The sequence below is a fragment of the Diorhabda carinulata genome, chromosome 9 (assembly GCF_026250575.1).
Source record: "Diorhabda carinulata isolate Delta chromosome 9, icDioCari1.1, whole genome shotgun sequence".
Lineage (NCBI taxonomy): Eukaryota > Metazoa > Arthropoda > Insecta > Coleoptera > Chrysomelidae > Diorhabda > Diorhabda carinulata.
The window spans coordinates 4,784,915-4,810,290 of NC_079468.1; the positions used below are offsets into that span (position 1 = coordinate 4,784,915).

Here is a 25,376-nt window from a genome sequence, read left to right on the forward strand (position 1 = left end):
CTGCCCATCGCGACATGAAACAATTCTCCGACGATGAGATTTGTCCATTCTTTCATGTTACCGAGCCAGGATTTCTTTTTCCTGCCGATACCTTTCTTTCGCTTTACTCTGCCCTGCATTATGTTCTGTAGCAGTAGCTGTTTGTCGTTGCGTAAGATGTTTTTCTTAACTTAATAATTGTCAACAGCTTTCTTGCGTCTTAGTACTTCGTCGTTAGTGATTCTGTCAGTCCAAGGTATCTCCAAGATGCGTCTATAGAGCCACATCTCAAATGCCTCAAGTTTTTTTATCATTTGATCGTTCAAGGTCCAAGTTTCCACTCCGTATATCAGTACTGACCATACATCACATTCCATGAATCCTATTCTGACGTGGAGGTTTAGATTTCTGTTTGCAAACCTTGAGGAGTACTTGACAAATGTCTGTCTTACCTTTCAGCTTTTTGAACAGATCAACAACAAAATTATCATTATCCATAGCGGTAGAGAGGGCGCTACATACCATTATACGTCACGGGAATCTTTTTGAGCGATCTCATTGGCTCAGTGGATATAGTTAGTACCAGCGTCGCTGCAGTAAAATATCATGAGTTTTGGAGCGACACCAATTTTTCTCGTGTGAATTTAATAGGAATAAAATCATTTTTGTAACGTTAACACACTGCAGTTTTTGTGAGGAACTTGCATAGACTCAAAATCCACCTTGATATTGAAAAAATATGAATATAATGAGTTTTGCAATGCCACTCCTAATTTGTTTCTTTTTTACTCTTCATTTTATTATTAAAAATGGTATAATACTTTCTATTTAGGTTTTTATGACTTTGAGGCTAATTTGATATAATTATGAACAAAATTTTTGGAAAACTGATGATGTTTCCTTTGAAACATGGAATTATTTATTATTTATATCCTATCGGAGGTTAAAAAAAACTGCCCTCGCCTCGCCCTTTAATTTGATAGATATTACAGTCAGTGGTGAACATTTACCAAATTTTCAGTCTATTATATTTATCATTTATCTTCTATTTCAAAGCATAAGTTCGTCACGAAGTAAGTATAATTACTGTAATATTTTTTTTGTTAAATTTGTGGTGTTTATGCCAGAAAAAAAACGAAAAAGAAATATCACAGATTTTGTGAAGAAAGTTTCTATTTGAGTCGATGTTGTGAAAAAAAAAGATACATAAATGCATTTCTATTGGTCGAAGCTGTCGGAAGGCGTATGTACTAAATTTCTTTGAAATATTCCTGCTAGACAGTTTGCGATAAGCAGTGGCGTGGTTAGGTGAGATTTATTTAATTTTTAGTTTCTTAAAATAAATAGAAATATGGCGTTCTTTAGACCATGGGCGAATAAAGACAATAAAATTGCACAGTGTAGTTAGAATGAAGACAGGTATGAATTTAATAATAAAGATTTAGATATACAAACACAGCAAATCATTTTAAATATATTCAAATGTTAAAAAAGGAAAATATGTAAAGAAAAACTGAAATCAGTTTACGAAGCTACTCAAAATTTTATACGTAGAACAATTATTTATAGTTTATGAACAGAGTTGTGACATTAGAAGTAATACAGGAAAAGGTAGCAGATTATCTAGAATATAATTATACAAGTTTAGAAACATTGCGTCAAGTTTTGTCAGCATGTGGTTTTAAAGACAAAAAACTGAATAAATGGATGGCAATAACCGAATCGTTAAGGTTAGTTCGATGGCAACAAGATTACTTGCGTCAGATAAAAGACTACCGAAGACGAATAGGGTAGAAAAAGGGCTCAGTTCACGCCTGGTACCCTGTTTAAACCAAACTTCTTTACAGGCAGGTACATTTACTCGTCTTTATACATTTTATAATTTTATATTCAATTGTGTCAAGTTAACGAGGTAGATCTTCAGACTCATAGTCCAAGAAATGTCCTATTGTAGAGGTTCCAAACGTACCAACATTTAAAAAACTTTGATTCAAATGTTTCTTTAATAGTTAGAAAATGCACTATTTTAACCTATTCACTGAGACGCCCTCCCATAGTCGACACACTTCCGAAATTTTGTTTTCAACTTAAGGATGTCACAAGACTAGTAATACACCTGGCAGAACTAGGTTAGAGGAAAGCGAAAACCTCTAAAAATTCCGTCATGGGAATGCTATTGCGAGATATGGTAAATGACTAAAATAATTAAATTTCTCAAGCGACTCAAAAAATATATATGTGTGCTTACACATCACAATATAAAGAAGGATAAAAATTAAAATATAACAAGGCAAGGCCTTTCCTCCTCTTCCCTCCAACAGGAAAGTTTAGTAAGAAAAGTCTGCCAAGACGGAACCAAGTGCTAACAATTAGCGATAGCACAGACAAGATAATTAGTTGCAGTGTTTTAAGCCACATAGATAGGATATTTAAAAAAAATAATAGTTATAAAATGCACTATTTGAGCCTATTCACTGAGACGCCCTCCTATAGTCGAACTAGTAAGGCTTTTCCGGTGTGCTGCACCCCACTTTAGTATAGATGTTCCGTGGCACGGACCACCCCTAATGAACTATATTTTCAAAATTTAACTGCTGTTAACTCACTAAAATATGCCCATAAATGCATTATAATAGATTTTTTTGGGAGTCAACCCTTTAATAATTTTAGAAATCCTCCCTAAGTCGCAAATCACTTTAGTTTTAACATTTTTATTGTCTGATTTTGGACGTCTCTATTTAATTCAATCCATATTTAATTGAATTTATGCTGAATATAATTATTCATAATAAATGTTAGTAGAAGCAGTAGTTGAATGAAAACCTAAACATAACAGTTCCGACGAAATAGAGGCGTATAGAAATAGCACAAAAGGTGAGTTTAGGTGGGAGAGGCCAGGGCACAGTCAGCACCCCCACAAAACAGTTAAAGGGATAAATATTAAAATCTTTATTTAATAATCTTCACTACACTGAAAATATGACTTAATTTACAAATACTCTCGGTCCATAGGAGTTTTCTTAGCTCGTTTATCTCTACTTCTAGGGAACCATCTATGCTTTGTTGTAAAAGTTATATTCATAAGTTCCTGTCTAGCTTGTTCTGGAGTCTTTTTATTAAATATGCTTAGTAATTCAGGAGTCAGTGTTGTTTTCAATACGGTGGAAGTTTCGCAGGGTTCCTCTTCTGGCAACGGTCTTGTACATTCATAAGGAAAGTCTTCTTTGGGATGCCATGCTATTAAAGTACTGCCATTATCTGTAATCACAATTCTTTGTTGTGTACAGACGGTTCTACTTATTACCAAACGAGTACAACAAACTCTTATTGCTGTGTTAAACATTATTTTAATATGTGAATATACACATAACCTCAACTCTTCTTTTTAATTATGTGAATCCTAAATTAGAATACTTTTTTCAGTTCACAAAATAATACAAAAATATTATTATGAAGTTAGTAAAAATAACGAGATTAATATGAATTATTTGTTCTTACACAGTTTTTTTATTGTTTTAATAAGAATTTAAATTTTTTCTTTGTTTTTAGAAATAACAATTCAACTAGTTGCTAGCTTCATTCCATTGATTTAAATTTGATAGATTGAAAAGTGAGGTTACGTAATAAAAGAACATTCTAACCTAGCTTATTATAAAATTATTTGCATTTACTATCGTGTTTAGAAGTAATGATGATGGTTAATAATTTAAATTGTAAATCAAGCCTTTAGTGTACTATGAATCTTTTATCAAATTTAGTAAGGAACTTAACTTGTAGAACTAACGCGTTATCTAAAAATACAATTAATACTAATTTGATCAAAAGACTTTGTAGTAATCATAATAACAATGAAAATAGAAAACGAAGTATTCGGTCCACCTTGTATTACGTGACAGCAGCTGGTATTGTAACAGTGGGATTAAGCTATGCCGCTGTACCTTTATACAGATTGTTTTGTCAAGCCTACAGTTATGGAGGAACTGTAGCCTTAGGACATGATGCTAACAAAGTTGAAAATATGTCAGCAGTGAAAAACAAACTTATAAAAATCAAATTTAATGCTGATACTGCTGCTAGTATGAGATGGAACTTCAAACCACAACAAACAGAAATCATGGTATACCTTATAATACATACTCTTCGAGTTGAATTTTCAAAAATGTTTTTAGGTATTTCCAGGGGAAACAGCTTTAGCCTTTTATACTGCAATGAATCCCACAGATAAGCCAGTTATAGGTATAAGTACATACAATGTCGTACCATTTGAAGCAGGACAGTATTTTAATAAGATTCAATGTTTTTGTTTTGAAGAACAAATGCTTAACCCACATGAACAGGTACGTAATTTTATTTGAAAAGTACTGTAAGAAAATAGAATCTTTCGCAGGTGGATATGCCTGTATTCTTTTATATAGATCCAGAAATAACTGAAGATCCATATATGGAATTTGTTAATGAAATAACTCTTTCATACACTTTCTTTGAAGCTAAAGAAGGCCTACAACTACCACTTCCAACGTTTGTTAAATAATGTTATATTCAATAAAAAAATTGTTGAATTATAGCCCATTTTTGATTATTTGAAGTTTTGGAAATGTTTTCAAGGAAGGTTAATGGACAATAATAATCTTTAATTACAATGGAATTTTTTTATTATGTAAGTATTATATTTGAAATATTGTCAGAGTACCATTGTTAAATGTGGACAAAATTTCTTGTAAAAGTAAACACCTGCTATTCATTGCAGTTTTTTTCGAAGTACTGGTTGATATGAGCTTGTTTCTTGATATAAGTTTCTGTGGTATAAGTCTATTTATTCATATATTGAGATATTTAAGGGTTTGCATTTGAATAAATTTAAAAATATTGGGCAACATTAATCAATATAGCCTTAAGGGTGTACTGTAGCTTTTAATTGGAGAAGTCTTCTTTCAAGAAGATTCCAAGAGACAGGAAGAAATAAAAGAAGTTATGGCCTTGGATGTTAACGCAAATCTAGACCATTTTTTACAACAATGTTAAGAGTTTATTTAATCCTCAACACATTCTTAGATTAATTGTTTGAACCTTCCTGAGTGATATCAAGTTGTAATTGAAGTCTGGGGTTCATACAATGGACTTTTTCAATATTTTTTTGGATTCGGTTCATTATTTTAATTATGTGAAGCCGTTTTTTTACTCAAACGCATTACAATATTTTTGAATTCAAATTGAAATTGTGGTTATTCCCATTTATCTCATAAACTTCATTCAGGAATTAAAACTTGATATAAATAATTTTGAAAATTCATTTATTTGATCTAATTAACAATTTTGTACTCGAGACCCGGCCAAATATTGCATAATCAAATTTTTATTTCAATCACTACCAGTATTAATACTTAATAGTTGCTGTTATCGGAAATGATCTTCTTAAACCCATGCACTTTTCACGATCAATGAAAAGAGAATTCACTTTATTGTGTAAATCAGTTTCTAAATTTGATCTAGTTTTAAGTAACTGTTGATGCTGGGCTTCAGCTTCTTGCAGCTTTCTGTGTAATACTTCAATGTTGTCTTGGAGCTCTTTTACTTCATACACTAATCTACAATAAATCCATGTTATATTTAGATTATTTTATGCTTTCAGTATTGTTAAAGAATAGTTATAAATTTTAGTAATTAATTTACCTATCCTGAGCAGTATCTCTACATAATTCTATCTCTTTTCTGTGAGTTCTTGCTTCTAATCTCGTATGGGCTACTTTCATAGGATTACTCTTATCCAGTATAGCCTTTTTCAATAGCTCGATATTTTTTTCCAAGTCGAAAAGCTCTTGTTGAACCTAAAATTAATTAGCCATTCCTGATTGAATTTTTGAAATTATTATATCCTAAAATAATTGGGAAAATAGAAGGCGTACTATGACAATAAATTATATGGAAATGGAAATAACATAACAGAGGATAATTCAGAAATGAAGAAGTAAAATGCCCAACGAAAACTGTGGTGTAAGAAGAATAAATAAAGACTGCTTAATGAAAAAGCTCCTGGAGAAGATGAAATGTTAAATTTGGAAACAAAACATGATTCCAGAGGAGTGGAAGACCAGACTGATTCATAATCAACACAATCCACATAATAGAGCAAATAGAGAGCTCCAATAATCTTTATAGATTTTAAAAGCGCGTTTGACTCAATAAATAGACAAAAATAATAGGGAATTTAGAAACACTAAAGGTGACCAGAAAATTAAAGATAATAGAAATCATATTACAAAACCCAAAAGCCAAAGACAGATATCTGGGAAAAAATAGAAATAAACAAAGGAGTCAAACAAGGAGATCTCTACCAACCCTGTATAATACTATTTCAGAAAATGTAATGAGAAGAGCCAAATTAAATAAGAAAAATATGATAAGAAATCAAATATAAGCTGTAACATACGCAAACGCAGAGAAGAACTAGTAAAGGCAACCAACAAACTGGAAATAGAAGAAAGAGAAGTAGGTCTAGAAATAAACCTAGAAGAAAAAGGTGAAGATCAGAGCCGGTATTTTCGCAAAATTCTGGGAGTTACAGTGACCCTTCAAGTCAGTGTCTTGCACTGCCACACTGTTATCATGAACTACATTTTTAACATCTTTCGAGGTGAAGTGTTGAATTAATGCAACTACATTCTTTAGAGTCTTTTGGCTGTCTTTGTTGTTGCATTTAGAGGCGGTTAGGTTAGGTAAGAAAAATAATAAAATTATGCACTTACTTGACCAGTAGAACTTCATAAGCAGTTCGATTCGACAACTTTTTTTAAATGTTTATAATATACACGCCTAAGAAAAATCATACGTTTGCTACGCATGCGCGTAACTTCCCGAATTTGGCGAAAATACCAAGACGTCATGAAGATAGCAAGACAAGACTAAAGAGGAATGAACACAGAAATACGTATTTGAAACTGTCATATATGGAGAGTTGGTATGGGAAAAAAACGTTTCTACTTTATAGCACCGACAATATTCATTTTGTCTAGTTCGAGACACTATACTGCGCATGCTTCATGCGCGCAAAAGATGCGCAGAACTAACTGAAGCGCTTGGAGGAGAGATAGAACGATATACTATCATAGAAATATTACCAACCTGAAATATCTCTATGTATACTATTTGTCCATATAGAAGTTTCACAAATATGGAAACTGTATCCTCGTTCAATTATCTAGGACGTACGTCTAAATATGGAATAAGAGAGAGATTATAAAAAGGATATCGAACATTTGGAGAAAATAAAAAGTAACTTAAAAGCAACAATAGTCATAAATAAAAAAGAAGAAGATAATCGAGAGAAAAATACTAGGAACTAAAATCGGAACAAGTATTATAGGACATGTAGATAGAAGATTAACGAAATAAGAGAAGAACTGGGAGGAGAAAATTTAACAAGGTATGCAAAAGCACGAAGACTAAATTGGGCAGGACGCATCATGAGAATATAACCTATAAGAAGATGATAACACTATGGATACCTTGATGGCCAATAGGCAGACCAAGAAATGCCAGGAGAAACCACATTGAAGAAGATACCAGAATCCTAGAAAAAGTAGAGTGGAAAACAAAATGCAGAAACAGAAAAGAATGGAGAAAACAGACATACGAGGCCAGGAGCGACAAAAAACTATAACAAAACGAACAAGGGGAGTAAACCAACCCAATAAAGGGATTTTTAGGCGCAGAAGAGATTGAAAGGCATATTGATGATTTAATGATTATATCTTTACTGACCTTGTGCAATTGCATTTGTAATTTACTCTTAATTTCCAATGTTTCTGCTGCTCTACGAGCTAGAGCATTATTAGTATTACTCCAAGCATCCCAAACTTCTTGAGCACATGAATTTATAAGATTATCAATATCCGATCTCATTTGCGCTGATTTCCCTCTTTCAGACTGTGATCTCTGTACAATTCTATTACTGTTTTCTGCCCAAGTAACTGTGTTGCTCGTACTGGAAACAAACATTCTCACTACACAGAACAATATACAGGATGTCCCTAAATTCGACAGCCAACGCTTTAAGGGCAATTTCTCGGGTCAAATTATGCCTATCGGGATAGGGAACTGACTGCAAACGCATCCTTTCCAAGATACGGGGTGCTAAAGTTTTAAAAATAAAACAATTTTTTGTCGATAAATTTCAAATGATGTTATCGAATGTTATTGAAACCTTTTGATGATTATCAGGTTGATAAACTACTTGTTCTAACATGGATAGAGGATTTCTAGTTTGTTCAAGACGCGTGCAGCTGGGGTTAAGGATCCATTCTTCAACCCTGAATTCTCCGTCACTGGATAAAATTTTATTTTTTTTTTATTTCTGAGTTTTCTTATCATTCCTTAATAAAAAAATTTGCCTACACTTGTGATTATTTAAAAAAATACAAGTTTTTTCCTAATCAACTTACATCGATAAGTTAATAGTGTCCTACCTACAAAATGATATTTGTTCGTTAAACTATACGTTTTCTTTGAAAAAGTGTTTTAGTTTATCAACCTAATAATCGTCAAAAAGTTTCAATAACAATCGATCACACAATTTGAAATTTATCGACAAAAAATCATTTTATCTTTAAAACTTTAACACCCTGTGTTTCGATTGGCATAATTTGACTCAAGGAATTTCTTCTAGAGCGTTGGCAGTCGAATTTAGGGACACCCTGTATAAGATTGTTTAAACGTACGTTGGATCGAATTTTTCTATTCCTCCATAGTAGTTGATTCCTTTTGAAAAATTATTTAATTGATGACACATATTATCGATTCCTAGCGCGGAGTCTTTGCTTTGAACGTCTTTTTCTAATTCTGCTTGAGCAGCTCTGTTATTTCGCATCTGATCGGACACTTTGGAAAACAACGTTCTCAATTGCTCTTGTTTATTCCTGTAAGTTTCAATTTCTTTAAGCAAGGCTTGTTCAGCTACATCGTGGACTAAATCGATACCTGAAAATTGAAATTATCAAAAAAAATAAGTCAACAAAGTTGTAAGTAATGTAGAGTCTCAATTATCCGATCTAAACCTGCCGCACCAAAGTCGGATAACACGGAAAATGGTAAAAACGACGTTGAAAATTAGTTAATTTCATTTAAACATTGGGAACTTTCCAAATATATAGCTGATCTAAAACATTCAACAAACTAAAAGATCTAACAGAAAAATAATAACATGGTAAAAAAGTTCGTTATATTCTTTTGTTTGCCCGCTATTTGTCGTTTTCTGGCCGCCAAATCTCGCAACCTCCTCAGAAGTAAAAGTTCCGTAGAAAATGTTTCATCCAGCTGCTCTGCATACTTTAATGCTATTTGTAGAGCTTTGTGACCTTCGCTGTGTGAAACTTTCTGGGCACTGTCCTCTAACACCATATCCTCTTTAACGTCCTCTTCCGTTTACTATATTTACAATTTCTTCATCTTTCACTTCATACTGTTCATCTTGGAATAATCACTCGTTCACATTATCTTCTGTTACGTCCGCGCAACACTTGTTGTAACAATGAAAGTAGGCTGGTGTTGACGGATTCAGTCTTCTGCAAATTTTCTCCACCTGAAGATTCTTGATGTCCTTGGAGCAAAACTTTCAAAGATTTAGAAATGGTGTCTGCTCCAACACTTTCCCATGACTGAACCACGTAGTATAAGCAACGTCTTTGAAATTAAGATGACGCAATTTGTTCACCACATCTTCTCACTGGTCTATCGCGTCATGTAAAGAAGAAAGCAAGTTCCTTCGATAAATCCTCTTCATTGTCTCTAATGTCCACTATTTCATAGATTGCCTTTATATCCTAATCTTCAAGTTCTTCATTAGGATGGCATGTAGCATTGTCAAGAAGCAGTATTGCTTTCCTTGGTAAGTTTTGGGGTTCAAAAAATGATCGGTTTGTGGCACAAATTCTTGAAAAATTTTTTCTATTATAATATTTCATTGGTAAAGCATTTTCGGAAACATTCCTCTTCCAGTCCCCCACCGTTGACTTTCCTACGTTGTAATCTTGCGCCACTTTTAATAAAGTTTCGCCATTGTCCAATTTCTTCAAGATTTTAAGTTTCTCTTCCATTGATACAACCACCTTCTTACGTTTTGAAGCCATCACCACAACTTTTAGAGTCAAAAAAATTAAAACACAACCAACAGTCTAACAAACAACACAAAAGAAACAATCTACAACACGACTTCTTGGTGAAAGAAGCAGTGAGAGTGAGAACTAATGTCAGGTAGCTAGCGAATGTGATGGGATTGACGGCAGGGTGGAATGCAGCGCTTAGAAACAAAAATAAAGTCCGGTCTCCGATCTGTCGCCTTGCACGCGAATACAATGCGTACAGTAAGGAAAAGGAAAGGGGATGGGTCGCTCGGGGCACTGCTGCGCCCGTACAGTCAGGTGTGATTGAAGGGGCTCCTTCATGTTATTGTACTGTACATGACATTGCCCCAGTGGGTCGGATGACCGAGGCTCTACTGTAACCGTTATAAACACATATCAAATTTATGAAAATACGAGTTATAGTCGAAGATCTGGTAGACAAATTTGTGTAGATTCTTAAGACAACATGAAACTTTGTGTAAGTTTTTTCTAACAGTGTTTAAATACAAAATTGAGGACCTGGCTGGTGGGTTGGCGAGGCATTATCAACGTTAAAGTATTTTAACTAATTTAATAATTTTTAATGCTCTTGAAGCTTTTTAGATTTTTTATTTCTTGTAGCTTGATAGTTAACAAGATGAAAAATCAACAAGCTAGATCAAATCATCGGGTCCAGAATGTTGCCAAATGCGCTAAAACTTGGACATAACTGTAGTAGTTGTAAACCCATATTTTTGAACATATTGTACCAATCAAGTTTTTATTTTATTTTTTTGAAAATAAAAACTTGAATGTAAACTTTTATGTTGAGCAATTCTGTAATCTTAAATCGTTGATTAGGAATTTTTTTTAACCAAAGTCATCAACTATTTGATGCTTTCATAATTTTCTTCTTCAAGAGTATATTCAAAACAACTAGAATGATTTTCAGTTAATACCTGATTCAGTTAATGAACATAAAGGGTAGGACAAAAATTAAGGAAAAACATCTGGAGAGAATAAGCTCACCTTCTCTTGTTTCTCTGTGATATAAACATTCTTGTGCAATGTGTAAAGGTCCCTCGATATCATCCAAAGCTTTTTGTACTTTTCTTTTCACACCTTGCATTTGATCTGCTTCAGAAATCAACCGTTCCAATTCAGTTCTAACTTCATTCCTCCAAAAGGTAGTGTCTGTAATCCGTTCTCCCAAACGTCTGCCGGATTCTCTTTGACCCTGGGCTGTTTTCTCATCCGTTTCTCTAAAAAAATTCCATTCATAATTTTCTATACATTGTAATCTTATATAGTTACCTCATGACCCTAATAAAATCGCCTCTTAATCTTTCGGAATAGTTTCTATTAGTATCAGCTTCGTTAAAAAGTTTCAAGTTACTCTGTGTCCATTCTAGGGGAGTATATCTAGTATATAGAGCTGCTCTGGCAGCATGCGCTGGATTTCGTTCGAAACCAGTGACTAAATTCGGAAATTTTAACGGTTCAGTTGCCATACCATATGGTGTGTAACAAGGATCGACTATAGCGTTAGTTGCATGTTGATTGGGTCTAAAAACACATAATATTCTGTTATTTATATGATTTGAATGAATATGGAACAAAAGCAAATTATATCAAAATGTAGATTCAGTTATACTAATTGGAATAAAGTAAAAACGTTACCGTACCTGCGGGGCCTAGATGAATAATGAAATCCAGAAGATGATTAAAAAAAAAGAAAAAATGATTTACGTTTTGTGTTCTCATTTCATAAAAGTTTTACTGAACACATTGTTTACTGATATCACTACTCCAACACTCAAAATTACGCGCGCGTTTCGATAACCGAGTTGTCGTCTTCAGAGACCAAAAGTTGGTAGCAGTAAACAGTGTTAAGTATGAACATCATCAACGGTTCCAGAAATACCAACTCAACATACAAATTATTATTACATGTAAGAGATTGCGGATTTAATTTTGCGAAGTAATATTCAGATATGTTGTTTAAATATTAATTTAATCTGAATATAAATTAAGAAAAACTTCGATATTATACGTTAAATACATTATTTGAACAATTATTTTACTAAAACTTACAAGGGCATTGCTTCTACGAGCTCATATCCGATGGTGGGTCTCCATGGATGAGGTAGGGGCGTCTGGTAGTAATTTCCTATTCTGGTAGGTACTGGAGTACCAGCTACTTGTTCCATGCATGGTGTAGCAGCCACTGTACTCCATGGTTGCAGTTGCTGAAAAAATATTAGTCTGTAGTATTTTTAAATCTGCGCGGTGTTTCTTGAAATTTACCGTATATAATACCGTCTCGTTATCTGGCATTTTGATATTGAAAAAATTCTAAATGTCAATTTCGAAACGTTCAAATTTCAACATAATATGTAACATAACTGATACAGATATATGTATATGAAGTATAGATTAACTGTTTTCCTTTATCAATTTTAATTTTTTGATTGGCCAGAAAATGCACAAATACGAGTTGTCTATGTGGATGTAGTTAAAAAGTAAATTGATATGGGATACAACACAATTTAATAATCTATATGTGAATATATATTTAAAAAAATTCTGGACCCTTCCAACAATATAATTTGTAATGCCACTGTTTTTAAGTAATTGAAAAAATAAAGTGGAATGTGCTTAATTAAAACGAAGAAGATATATACGGTAAGTAGTTCAGTTGAACGCTACGGTCTTTAAAAACGAAGAGTATACATAGAGTAAATTGTTTTATAAACCAGTACGTTCAATGGAAAAGAAGATGTTTCTTTATTTTTAGGTTAGATTGTGAATTTCATTAATAACAATTAGAATTAACTAAATTATTTTAATTATCAGCAAATCAAACCTACATATAACTTCACACACTTTACTCGGTTGTTTTTACTTTTAATTAGTAATTAAGTGAAAAATCAAAATTCATAAATACGTTACAAAATGTCTTCTACTGTACCAGAACGTAATAAATAATGTAAGTAAATTAGAACTTTATTCTTATTCATTCCATTATAGACTGTCCTGGTGTTGAAAGTGAAAATGCAGGAAAAGTCGATGCATGCGCTGGTTGTCCAAATCAAAAAATTTGTGCTAGCTCAGATACAAAAAAGCCCGATCCAGGTATTCAATTAGTAAAGGAGAGATTATCTCAAGTACAAAAAAAAATTTTGATTCTTTCTGGAAAAGGTGGTGTTGGTAAAAGTACTGTAACGGCTTTATTGAGTAGGACTATAGCAAATCTGGATAATGAAAAAAATGTAAGTATCTACCATAAAGGAAGCGCGAATTACCTTAATCATTTCAAGTTCTGTTTTGATTGGGAATTTTATTGAAAGTAATGGTTACAAATAATTTCACTTACCCTATTATAACGACTTCTTCTTTCCTTTTCCTGTCCAAAAATCATCATTTGTACTATTTATATATTTTTTATATTATACTTGGAACTTTAGTATTATATTGATAGTAACAATGATCTTTTGGAATAAATAGCAAATTGTAATTGATCTGTAACAGTCTGTACCAGATACGATGACCCAATTCATATTGTTTAAGAAGAAACTGTCCTATATAGATATTTTTGGTCAATAAATATATAAATATGAAAATTTATAGGTCAAAATCAAATTATATGTAAGATTTTTCCTAAATTTTTAAATATATCTAAAAAAAAATTCAAGTAATTTCAATTTGAATCTTTATGAGAGAAATACAATCTGTAGTTTTCTAAGGTACAACTTGTCCAATTTATATTGATGTACTGTACAATATTTGAATTCAGGTTGCTGTTTTGGACATAGATATATGTGGACCTTCTCAACCTAGAGTGTTGGGAGTTCAAGATGAACAAGTTCATCAGTCAGGTTCAGGATGGTCTCCTGTTGTAAGTCAATCTACAATAAAATTATTCCTCTTTTTATTGCAAGCATGTTTTTAGTATGTTGAAGATAACTTGTCAGTTATGTCAATTGGTTTTCTATTGGGATCACCTGATGATGCTGTTATTTGGAGAGGACCAAAGAAAAATGGTATGATTCGACAGTTTCTGAGCGAAGTAGATTGGGGAAATCTGGACTATTTATTTATAGATACACCCCCAGGTAAGCACTAAAATATTTCCCATGAATTACTGAAGATAGTATAGTTAGATAAAAATATATAATTTTAATAAATAAATTCAAACTGATCTATGATTGATCATTTTAGGTACCTCTGATGAACACTTATCTGCAGTAACTTATTTATCAAAAGCTGATTTATCTGGAGCAGTTATAATTACCACACCACAAGAAGTAGCATTATTAGACGTTAGAAAAGAGATTGATTTTTGTTTCAAAGTGAACATAAATATTTTAGGGGTTATAGAAAATATGTCTAGTTTTGTTTGTCCAAAATGTGAAGTAAGTTTCCTATTTTATTTTTATCATAATGATGTACGTATAATTTTCTGTAGAAATCATCAGATATATTTCCTGCTTCAACGGGAGGTGCAAAGAAAATGTGTGAAGAAATGAAAGTTCCTTTTCTTGGAAGTTTGCCTTTAGACCCTAGAATAGCAAGGTGTTGTGATGAGGGTAAAGATTTTGTTACAGAGCTAGCGGATTCACCTGCTTTAAAAGCCTCTCATGATATAGTTAAACGTAAGTTTAAGACTGCCAAAATAACAGTTTAATTATTACTATAAGATATTTAATAATTGATTCAAAGTAAGGTGTAATGAACAAGGCTTTTTTTATTCAATTGCCATAGTTTTCCCTTTATTCATCAAATCTACATTGTATATGATCCTGTAATATGAATCTTTGGTAAGATAGTTCCTATGAGGAGAGTTAAGCTTAAGCCAAAATATGTTTGAAATCAGGTTTTACTTGATAAGATGCCAAATTAGCTATGAATATAAAAAAATACCTCAAATTTTATGCAGATCACTCACACTTCAGAGAGCTCTTTTTTATACAGCTTTGTTAACCATTAACAGTTTTTTTTCTTTTATATAACTTGTTTGAAAACTGAGGAACATTAATACTTGTGCTTCTGAATAAGGCTAAGAAATCTACTAACTGAATAATGTTTTAAAAGTACTCCTACTTGGAATAATATTGAATACTAGAATTTGTTGTTTTGGTTGTTAAGCTGGCAAGAAAATAATCAAATCCCTCTGATTTTGTTAAAACTTTTGTATGTTATAGAGAAAATCATGCTGAACAAAAATATATATAGGGCGCGGGTACCATCCCTTCATTTACTTTTTTTGTTTGAAGAATCAAATAGTCGTATTAATTTTTCAGTGATTGTAATATTTGAATTAATCGTAAAAGAAATACAACCCTTACACTTCTTTCAACCATTTTTAATTAATCATATAGTCCAATTCAATGATTTTGTCTATGGTTTCATAAAAATCGATAGTAAGGAGGGGTAAAAAGATTCGAATAATATGTGAAAACTTTGGTATCGATTTATTATTTTAAATAATCATCAATTTCGAAAGGATACATCCGAGACCTTTGATGAAAAAACTCATCAATTCTTTGTGTATAGCTAAAGTATCTCTCTTAAATAAAAATTCAGCCATATATTGCTTATAATAATGACGAGATCAGCCATAATGCAGGTTAATATCACACAAATCTCTAAAGAGCCTCTCTATGCTTTGAATGTGTGCTTTGGTTTCTGGATCTACGAAATTATAACAGTTGAACGAATCCTTTGTTCTCGACATGAATTATTATATCCTCGCCAACAATATGTGCAGATCTTGATGGAACAGGCTCGATACCAAGCACTGTATGATTGCGTTTACCAATGCGTTGAGGATGATTATTTACCCAAATGAAATGAAAATTATACTTTACTTCCAAAAAAGTATAAAATAGAAAAATACAAAAAGGAATCCAATCTCAAGCAGTGGTTGCTGTTATAGAAAACTCTTTCATGAGTTTTTCTTGATGAGTGGTAGACAATAAATAAAATGAGTAATGATTCTACATACAGTTTGTATATCTATTCGAATTTGATTAAACTAAGTGCCATTTAATGCACTTATTGTCCAATTGCACCACACTTTTTTTTCTTCTGTTTTCGCTTAGCACTGAAATATTTACATATAATATAAGTACAGTGAAACTTAAACGTTTCACTATTTAGTAAAATCATCTAACCACGTTCACAATAATTTCACTTCTTATCACTTAGCAATTAATTAAATAATTTATTAATTGATCACGATTGTCAATTTTTGATTTATAATTTGAAAAGTGAAAAATCTACGTTAGAATAATTTCCAACTATTATTACTCAATAGATTGTTTTTTGCGAAGAGGTGTGACATGATGTCATCATTAAATAATGAAGAAATACAAAGCTAAACTATGATGTATAGAATATTTTTCTTTTTCTGAAACTTGAGAAGTTGAAAAACTATGTGAAGGTTTGCTATCCGCACCCTATATATAATTACCTTTTTTTTCTAGGATTACTTGAAGTCTGCGGAGGTAATTAATATTAATGTTACATATTTTAAAAATTTTATTGCATCTTTTTTTAATAAATAATTTAACTATTTGACATTTATTTAAGTAAATATAGACCTGTTAATGTAGTAGTTGTCTTATTTTCGCAACTTTTGGCAAATGCTCTCTGTATCATTAAAATATACATATGTCAGATTAGTGTTTGAAAACAATTATTAACATAGCATAAAAAAAACTTGTTTATAGATTCTAAGAATGTAGATTATTCCATTTCGTTTAAACTTAGAACTAACTCAATAGCAGCATTAACATCCCCATTTACAGCTTTCAAAGCTCGTATATTGACTGTATCATCAAGCAAACCCATCTCATGCATTTGCTTCAACTGTGCTTCCCACTGCTTGTTCAAATTTTCAAAACTTTGTTCTTCTTCTTGGTTACTATTATTAGTTGTATTAGGACCTCTATTGGAACCTCCAAAATTGATAGCTTGTTGGATGGCATTAGAAAACATCTCGTTAGTGATAATATTTGATGAACCAGAATTTTGGGTAGGTATGCCAGCACTATTTGTATTGAATTGTGTATTTGTTGCATTTGCAATGGCAGCTGCAAGTTGTGCAGCAGTAATTGCATTGAAAGATGTGTTTCTACTTAAAGGGTTCTGAGAAAAACTAGTGTCAGAACTGGAATCCATTTCTTCATCATCATCAGATAGAGCTTCCAAAGAATAAGAATATCCTGTGCTAGTACTTGGTTGGTTGGTATTTAGAGAAGCTTGTTCTTCATGCACATGAGCCAAAATGTGACTCCCCGCTTCTAATAATACTGGATGTTTCTCTATCATTTCCGCTCCATTTTCGGGAATTGAAAGATAAAATATTAATTCTGGATCTTGAATAAGTGCTACTGCTGCGGGATCTTCCAAAAGTTTAGGACAAGCTTCTATAATTTTATTTATAACATCAGTTCTGGTTAACCTCTAAAAAAATAGTATTCAATAATAATTGTTTGAGAAAATTACATATTTTGTTACTTGTAGCGCTAATCTATAATTTGGGAAAATAACGAGAGTACTAAACGCATTAATTAAATCTTTGGGCCCCATTTGTGTATGTATGGTTTCTGAAGGTTTTATTGTTGGTTTATCTATTACATGAATTGTAACTCCATCTGTAATTCCATAAGAAGAAAGTGTGTTCTCGTCTTCCAATATCAAACCACAATAAGATAATTCTAAAAATAAAAAAAATAATTTTCTTTGTTTTATTCAATACAAAAATTTACCTAAATTGTGCGGAACATTATTCAACGCGTTAAGAGCGTGTTTCTTGAACACTTGCACTTTGTTTTCTAGATCTACATTATTTATTTTAATTCGTTGAGGGGAATTTTGACTTCCCCAAATTCCTAAAATAATATTGGCCATCGTTACCAAATTGAAATGACTATTTTATGAAAAGAATGAATATTTATTTTTTAAATTGTCATCGTGACAATAACTGCTACCAACCTAGCAAAATTAAAATTACCCAAATTAAACTTATGGTATAGAAGAAATTTTAAAATTAACCACCCTTAACTATTATTGGTGAATTTGCTAATACTGCCTATCTAAAATACTCATAATTATAAAATATTTCAAATATTATGCGAATTAGTATGAGCTAATTGTATAAAAATTAAAATAAATTTAGTTGGCGTACTGGCAACTCTACTTTTTTATATCATAATAGCGGCGTCGCCAATAACTAATAAGCTATAGCGGTGCAGCTGTTCGACGGCGTGAGGTGTTGTGTGTGTCGCATATTTTTGTTTGGGTTTGAAGATGGATGTTTGAATTATTGTTCAATAAAAGTATTATTAGTAAACAATCAGTCTCTTAAACATTTAAAATGAAGATGTTTATTCTCTCTTTAATTAAATAATGACAATGATAATTGAGAGCAATATTTTCAAATCATGGATGAGGACATAACTGAAAATGCAATTTCAGAAACGGATGTTGAAGCGAAAGAATCGTGCCCTAAAAGATTTAGATTACCAAGGAAATCTACGATAGAATCCACAAAAAAACTGTGTGCCAAAGAAGAAAGAATCGCAACCGTCAAAAAAGTATGACCATTTATAATATTAGAAAGTTGGTCATGTATACAGTGCTGGATTTCAAAAATTTGTAAATAATGTAACAAAACATTGGATTCACGACGAATTTGTGTAATATTAATATGCTCTGAGTCATGTTAATAATAAAATTCCATTTAGTCATTAATTAGTTGTATAATATAAACTGATATTAAAAGTATTCAGTATTTTTTATTAAAAATCTTAAGATTTGATTATAAAGAAGTATTTTTAGGTTTCTTATATACTACAAAAAATTGAAAGCGATAGAACTCTTAAAGATAAGGAACTTTTAGCTGAAAGTCAAGATATAGTTGAAGAAATTCACAATAAATGGAAAAAAAGGAATGAGGCAAAAAGGAGATTGGAAGAATTGGAAGACCCGGAGGATATTTTAAACAATAAATGTCATATTCTCGCTCAAGCCATTGCCCAATCACAATATTTAGTAGCTTACACAGGAGCAGGTATAAGCACTGCTGCTGAAATACCAGACTACAGAGGTACAAATGGGATATGGACGAGGCTACAACAAGGCAAAGATATTGGGTAAATAATGAGTTTTATCAATATAATCTAAACTTTCAATGATCTAAAATTTTAAGTTTTAATATCTTCACAAATATAATTTCCTTGAAATATATAAGTGAATTTGACTAAAGTGTATTATTCTGAAAAAGGACTCAAAGTATCAATAATGAGGGCTACTACTTTTGAATTTACCATTAGAAGAAGTTATATGAGTATCTTATACTAAGATAATTACTTCACTGCACAGTAAATAAAAGTGCGAAGTGACTTAATATTCTTAATAACCATATAAAATTTACCATTGGTTATGTAGCAATTTGTTACTCGCAGCGAAAGAAACGACATAACTAAAATTATACTATTTATTTACATCAATAATTTAGTATTATGTACTTATTTGCTCATTTTTATGACAAAACCTGACAATTTGATGTCCTCAACCTCACTTATATTCTGAGTTCACAAAACCGTGTGTCTCAAGTTTGTGCCAATTGCTGGTAAAAACTCAGTTAGGTCTCACTTGTGAGACTGAAAAGGAACGTGCATTGAATTAAGTCATGATATCGCAAGTGAGAATAATTTGAGTTTTTATGTAAATGGAAACAAACTTATATGTAAATAGCTTAAACACCACTCCACTGCACAATTTTAACATTACATGGAAGAGAGGAATTTACTTGGTTCTGAACTCAACAAAAAGCCCTTTTAAAGTACGTATAGCAACTTAATATATTAAATAGTAAGCTGATGTTGATGGGACTGGAAAAAACGATCCTATCGTAATGAAGCATGAAGCATCACAGTATGTGATACTACATGTCCAGATTATATTTGCAAAGCAATACCAACCATACGACAATTAAAATGGCGCTCCTGAGATGATTGAATTTTTCTAAAACCTAACTCAGATTAATATTTTAAAAAAATATTTTGTTTAGAAGTTGAAAGGTGGGTTTATTCAATGAAAAACTATTATTCTGAATATTTTGCAATGCCCATTGTTGTGGTGCAAATATTTCTTACAAGCATGCTAATGTTTAGAAGGGGTGTAGTTTTGTAAATCTTTATTAACCACTGCTTCAAGGAATATTTATCTTCAGGAAGTTCATTTTCTTACTTTCTTTTCAATATAATTCAAATTTGACTTTTTTGTACGTATAGTAATAAATTTTTCTTCGACATCTCACTTGTCGGGGGCGCTAACTGGTGAGCATAGAAACAGTAGCTCTCATTAGCCTCAATATATATGTTAACATGAAACTAAAAGGTCATATTTATTATACAGTTTTCAAGGTTTCTATTAATAAATATTTATTTGTTCCCAATTATAAATTTCAATTGGAAACTTTATTCACCAGAAAAAAAAACAAGTTATAGTTTTACAAATTTTGAATGAACTCAATGAATTTCAACTATTGAATTAACAAAATTCAACTACTTGAATGAATAACAAAATTTAGTAAAATAGTATTTACAACAATTTCTATTTTATATTGAAATAAATGCTGTGTCCCATTAATTGGCCTGCAAGTTCTCCAGACCCCACACCACTAGATTTTTGTTTTTGGAGCTGGATGAGAAATGAAGTCTACAAAATAAAAGTGGACACACTGGATACACTAGTTAGACGAATTGAGAATACTGCAGCTCATATTAAAGAAGAAATTAATAAATTGAGAGAACAACAAACGCTCTTCGTAGACGAAGCAGAAAATGTTTAGTTTAGTCAATGGCGGTATTTTTGAATATTTATTAAAAGAACGCTATGATTAAGAAAATTTTTATGTGATAATTTGTTTATTTATTAATATGCTATAACTTGAAAACAAATGAAAATCGGATAAGGTGAGTTTTTTTACATTATTTTTACGTGTGTAATACACTCCTAGAGTTTGGTGCGCTCCTTCCGTATATTAATTATTACCTATAATTTTGTTATTCATTGTGGTTTTCTTTTGTGTATTGAAATAATATTTTATTTGTATCTTTATTTAGTTATTTTCAAGTTTTTACAAGCTTTTGTCTACAAATTGTAACAATTTTTTTTGACAATAAAAGCATTTCTCTCTCTCAATAGTGGTAATACAACTCAACTATAAAAATAATACTAATAAAGATAAATATGTGGATATTAAAACATAAATCACATACATACATTGTCATACAAACTGTCCACCTGCTTATACATGAACAAGAGTTGAATAAATATATTTTAGGTCCTAAGTTTTGAATGAAGTATTATTATTTATTTATTTTTCAGGAATTATGATCTCTCTGTAGCAGAGCCTACGTACACACACATGGCATTAGCTGAGCTCTACCGCAAAAATATATTGAAACATGTAGTTTCCCAAAATTGTGATGGTCTCCATTTGCGATCAGGTCTACCTAGGACTGCTCTATCAGAATTGCACGGTAATATGTATATTGAAGTTTGTAAACAATGCAAACCGGTGAGAGAATACTGGCGGTATTTTGATGTTACGGAAAACACAGCGAGATTCTCCCATAAAACGTATAGAAGATGCTATGTTTGTAACGGTCCTTTAACAGATACCATAGTACATTTTGGAGAGCGTGGAGACTTGCAATGGCCCCTCAACTGGGCAGGAGCTTGTAAGAATGCTAGTAAAGCGACTACTGTAATTTGTTTAGGTTCTAGTTTGAAGGTTTTAAAAAAGTATCCGTGGTTGTGGCAGATGGAAAAACCGGTTAAAAAAAGAGCAAATTTATACATAATAAATTTGCAGTGGACACCCAAAGATGAATTTGCTAATGTAAAAGTAAACGGAAAATGCGATATTGTTATGAAAAAAATCATGAATTTATTAGGAATTTTAGTACCGAAATATGAAAAATTGAGGGATCCCATGTATAGTCATGCAACTGACATGCATCCCTTAGAACTCCATACAACAACTCAAACTATTTTAAAATTAGACGAATCAGTACAAAAAGATATGTTGTATAATAAAGACTGTGTAGCCAATAAAATGCCTGATCTCAGTGAAAATGAAACTTCAATAACCTGTGATAGTAGCAATAAGACAGACATTCTTCCTAAGCAGGAAAATGATTCTTCGATTAATTTTCCTATTTGTAGTATAATAGGGACTAAAAATATTCAAACTGTATCTTTGCCACAAACAGATACGAAATATTTTTTCAGTTCAGACGACTCTTTTCTCAATAGTAATTTTTTTAAAGACTTAAATAACTATTCAGATTTATTTCTCTATCCCTACGAAACGAGTTTCCTTTATTCAGGATTACATAGCATTATAAATCCCGTTCCTACGTTTGAAGAAGACTTTTACTCAAAAGAAGCGGAAGTAGGGAAAATTGAACCTGCTTGTAATTATTGTTTCAAATACTTCACATCGACAACATGTTTATTTTACATAAAGACAGAACCAGTATTTTTAAATGTAATCAACAGGTTTAGTAAACTTGAGAAAAAGAAGAAACCCAATGTGTGTTTATGCTGTGACTATTCCACAGACGAGGAAGAAGTAGATAATGTAACAAGTGAGAAAGATACCGTTAAAATTAGGGCTCAAGCTGGATGGTTTGGGAAGGGTTACAGGAAAGGGCGACGAGCGAAACGAAGAAGTATTTAATATTAATTGTCATTTTTTTTCAGTATTCTTTTTATACCTGCCTGTGTTTTTATCAAATCTGTCCTCTAACTTTTATATTGATTTTTTATATGTATTTTAATATTGAATGTCATTAAAAGTGTGTTTCAATTTAGATATTTTTTATTTTTTCCTTCTCATAACAGGAAAGGGGAAAATGATGGTATTCAGAGTAGACTGCAGCATATTGTGTTAATATTTGGGCCAGTTTTTATAAAGAAGGCTCAGAATTTGGTCTTTTCTGGACCCTTATCAATATCCACGGGCATCTCCCCTCTTGTGCCTACTTTTTAAACAAAAAAATACAGTAACCTGAAATAAGTTTTAATTAGTAGTAAGACTAATAACATCCAAGATGTGTTAACCCCCTACTATCGTAATTTTTTTCAGAAGCTTTAAATTCCAGAGAACCTTTTCTTTTTAATCAGTATGAGGGTACGGGGAAATAAATCACAGTACTACTGATTAAAATTTATAAACAAGATATGAACAATATTGTTACTGTTTAACTCAACAATTCTTTAATTGCAATATTAAAAGCAACATCTGATGGAGTACTGTTATCATGATCTTTCGCTTCTTTATTAGCCCCACTCTGCAATAAATATTTTACACATTCAATGTGACCGCAGCTTGCAGCATAATGGAGAGCAGTTTGTCCATCACTATCTTTGATGTTTATATCAGCTCCTGCATCAATAATGGTTTTCAGCATATCAATACTACCCGCATCAGCTGCCCAGTGAATTAAGTATAACCCTTCACTGACAAAATCTGGATTGTTTGTTTCAAGATAAGTTTTTACTTGTTTTATATCATTTTTTCTGATGTGATCAATAATTGTCAAGTCTGATTGTGGTATATCATTGTCAACAATCATTGAAGAAACTTTAATCCACTGTTGAGATGGTGCTTCTTGAATATCTTCATCAAAAGTAGGATCTACAGTTTTGACAGTTTCTATATACTTCTTTTTAGCATCTTCTTGAGAGAGATTTCCCAATTTATTCCAAGCTTCCCATTTTGACTTTGCACGAAGATCATACCAACTAGGTCTAGGTATTTTACAAGTACCTTCTGTGCCTTGTTTGTAATAGCCGTAAAGAGTGAGCAATATTTGATTATCCAAAGTAGTTACTAATTTTTGCACTTGACGGGCAGCCTTGTTAAATGAAAGAGTTAAGGTATCAGTATCACTTATATCTATTCCTAATTCTTGTAAATCACTAAAGTTATCTACTGATTCTGCCATTTTTATTGGTTTGAACTATTCAATGGTTGCAATTTTATTGTATTTCCCTCTAACTTGTGTAAACTACTTTTGGTTGCAGTTTCTAATCCTTCACGAGTACTAAAAGTTACAAACCCGTAATTCTTTGATAAGCCTGTTTTTTTATCAAATACTACTGAAGCTTGTTGTATGTGTCCAAATTTACTAAAATACGTTTTCAATTCTCTGTGACTTACAGTCCAAGGTATGTTACTCACATATATCTTATAGAGTTGTCGAGCACCATTTGAAGCCATAATTCAAGCTTTTCTAAAAATTTCAAGCAAATGAATGCTGTGATCACCAATTAAATCGTGTATATTCAGCCCTATACTGTTACCCAAGTTATTGGTGTTATGTACTATGCACTCCAATTCCCACTTTGACAACAAATGTTCAATAGACCAATCAGAACTTCTTTCTTGATAAGTACAGAAAAACTTTGCGTTTGTATTAATATCAAGCAAATAAGAAACAGTTACTAATATATCTTCAAATGTAGAAGGTTCAAAAAAACAATCAGATCCTAAAATATAATCGAGGGGTCCAAGATAGTCCAAATTACTCAAAAACAATCCCCAAGTTAGCCCTATAACTTGAATATGTTTATTGATAACTAGATTGTTCACTTGACAGCTTCTTCTAGTATGTGACAATGATTTAGTCAAAGAAGCTGATTCAGTCAATATTACGTTGGCACCACACTTTGCAGCAACTATTCCTGGAAGAGCAGTACCGGATCCCAATTCTACCACTTTTTTACCATAAAACTCTTGACGATTTTCCCAAATAAACCAGGCAAGCACTGGTGCTGAAGGCCAAGTATAGAATGAATAACTTCCTTGTAGTAACTGAAACAATATAAACTACTTAATAATTAGTGACCAATTAAATTTTCATTTCAGAGATATTAACGATGTAATTTTTAGCAGTATCAAATTTACAAGATATACCTCTGGAATGATAACTTCTAATTTTTCTTCAAAGGGTTCACCATTAACGATACACTTAGAGGAAAACACAAACTTTTTCAATTGTTCTGTTTGTACATTAGACATTTGGGTTCTTATATATAACATATAAAAGCTTTAATGGTAAAACTTCACATTTTTAAAAACTTACTTCACTAATATAATAATTTAATTGGCTTCTCAATTATAGACTTGATGATGCTAAGCATGTGGAAATTTGACAATTGACATTTCAATTTTTTTGTTAGTAATAGTAATACCAACTTCGTTTTTATGCATTG

At 31.8% G+C, this 25,376-nt stretch overlaps 9 protein-coding genes across 10 annotated transcripts; 3 read left to right on the top strand and 6 right to left on the bottom strand.

Annotated features, from left to right (window-relative positions):
* Positions 1-2,913: 2,913 nt before the first annotated feature.
* Positions 2,914-3,454, bottom strand: LOC130897730 (39S ribosomal protein L42, mitochondrial). The gene has a single exon (XM_057806599.1). The coding sequence runs from the start codon at positions 3,320-3,322 to the stop codon at positions 2,969-2,971; it is 354 nt and encodes a 117-aa protein (XP_057662582.1). The 5' UTR covers positions 3,323-3,454; the 3' UTR covers positions 2,914-2,968.
* A 130-nt stretch (positions 3,455-3,584) lies between these two features.
* On the top strand, positions 3,585-4,543 carry LOC130897729 (cytochrome c oxidase assembly protein COX11, mitochondrial). The gene is made up of 3 exons (XM_057806598.1): positions 3,585-4,096; positions 4,149-4,316; positions 4,367-4,543. Exons 1-3 carry the CDS (start codon positions 3,716-3,718, stop codon positions 4,508-4,510), a joined length of 693 nt encoding a protein of 230 aa, XP_057662581.1. The 5' UTR covers positions 3,585-3,715; the 3' UTR covers positions 4,511-4,543.
* A 710-nt stretch (positions 4,544-5,253) lies between these two features.
* Positions 5,254-12,641, bottom strand: LOC130897726 (tektin-3-like). Its single transcript, XM_057806593.1, has 8 exons — positions 12,381-12,641; positions 12,168-12,322; positions 11,388-11,639; positions 11,103-11,335; positions 8,694-8,952; positions 7,738-7,960; positions 5,650-5,804; positions 5,254-5,564 (listed from the first exon to the last, which is right to left on the bottom strand). Exons 1-8 carry the CDS (start codon positions 12,408-12,410, stop codon positions 5,354-5,356), a joined length of 1,518 nt encoding a protein of 505 aa, XP_057662576.1. The 5' UTR covers positions 12,411-12,641; the 3' UTR covers positions 5,254-5,353.
* Positions 12,642-12,818: 177 nt separating this feature from the next.
* Positions 12,819-16,689, top strand: LOC130897728 (cytosolic Fe-S cluster assembly factor NUBP1 homolog). Of its 2 annotated transcripts, XM_057806597.1 has the most exons (7): positions 12,819-13,050; positions 13,104-13,345; positions 13,870-13,971; positions 14,026-14,188; positions 14,295-14,488; positions 14,542-14,728; positions 16,562-16,689. In XM_057806597.1, exons 1-7 carry the CDS (start codon positions 13,029-13,031, stop codon positions 16,588-16,590), a joined length of 939 nt encoding a protein of 312 aa, XP_057662580.1. In that variant the 5' UTR covers positions 12,819-13,028; the 3' UTR covers positions 16,591-16,689. The 2 variants fall into 2 exon arrangements, with proteins under 2 accessions (XP_057662580.1, XP_057662579.1); XM_057806596.1 differs by having other exon boundaries at positions 14,542-16,689.
* Positions 16,604-18,061, bottom strand: LOC130897727 (ubiquitin-like protein 7). Its single transcript, XM_057806595.1, has 3 exons — positions 17,849-18,061; positions 17,598-17,797; positions 16,604-17,543 (listed from the first exon to the last, which is right to left on the bottom strand). The coding sequence occupies exons 1-3, from the start codon at positions 17,988-17,990 to the stop codon at positions 16,824-16,826; spliced, it is 1,062 nt and encodes a 353-aa protein (XP_057662578.1). The 5' UTR covers positions 17,991-18,061; the 3' UTR covers positions 16,604-16,823.
* Positions 18,062-18,304: 243 nt separating this feature from the next.
* LOC130897731 (NAD-dependent protein deacetylase sirtuin-7) lies at positions 18,305-22,969 on the top strand. Its single transcript, XM_057806600.1, has 3 exons — positions 18,305-18,676; positions 18,921-19,234; positions 21,477-22,969. Exons 1-3 carry the CDS (start codon positions 18,524-18,526, stop codon positions 22,834-22,836), a joined length of 1,827 nt encoding a protein of 608 aa, XP_057662583.1. The 5' UTR covers positions 18,305-18,523; the 3' UTR covers positions 22,837-22,969.
* Positions 22,970-23,313: 344 nt separating this feature from the next.
* LOC130897732 (acyl-CoA-binding domain-containing protein 6-like) lies at positions 23,314-24,106 on the bottom strand. The gene has a single exon (XM_057806601.1). The coding sequence runs from the start codon at positions 24,104-24,106 to the stop codon at positions 23,360-23,362; it is 747 nt and encodes a 248-aa protein (XP_057662584.1). The 3' UTR covers positions 23,314-23,359.
* On the bottom strand, positions 23,314-24,381 carry LOC130897733 (SRA stem-loop-interacting RNA-binding protein, mitochondrial-like). Its single transcript, XM_057806603.1, has one exon. It carries the CDS (start codon positions 24,379-24,381, stop codon positions 24,109-24,111), a length of 273 nt encoding a protein of 90 aa, XP_057662586.1. The 3' UTR covers positions 23,314-24,108.
* A 3-nt stretch (positions 24,382-24,384) lies between these two features.
* Positions 24,385-25,182, bottom strand: LOC130898070 (histone-arginine methyltransferase METTL23). The gene is made up of 2 exons (XM_057807113.1): positions 25,078-25,182; positions 24,385-24,975 (listed from the first exon to the last, which is right to left on the bottom strand). The coding sequence occupies exons 1-2, from the start codon at positions 25,180-25,182 to the stop codon at positions 24,385-24,387; spliced, it is 696 nt and encodes a 231-aa protein (XP_057663096.1).
* Between the last annotated feature and the right edge of the window lie 194 nt (positions 25,183-25,376).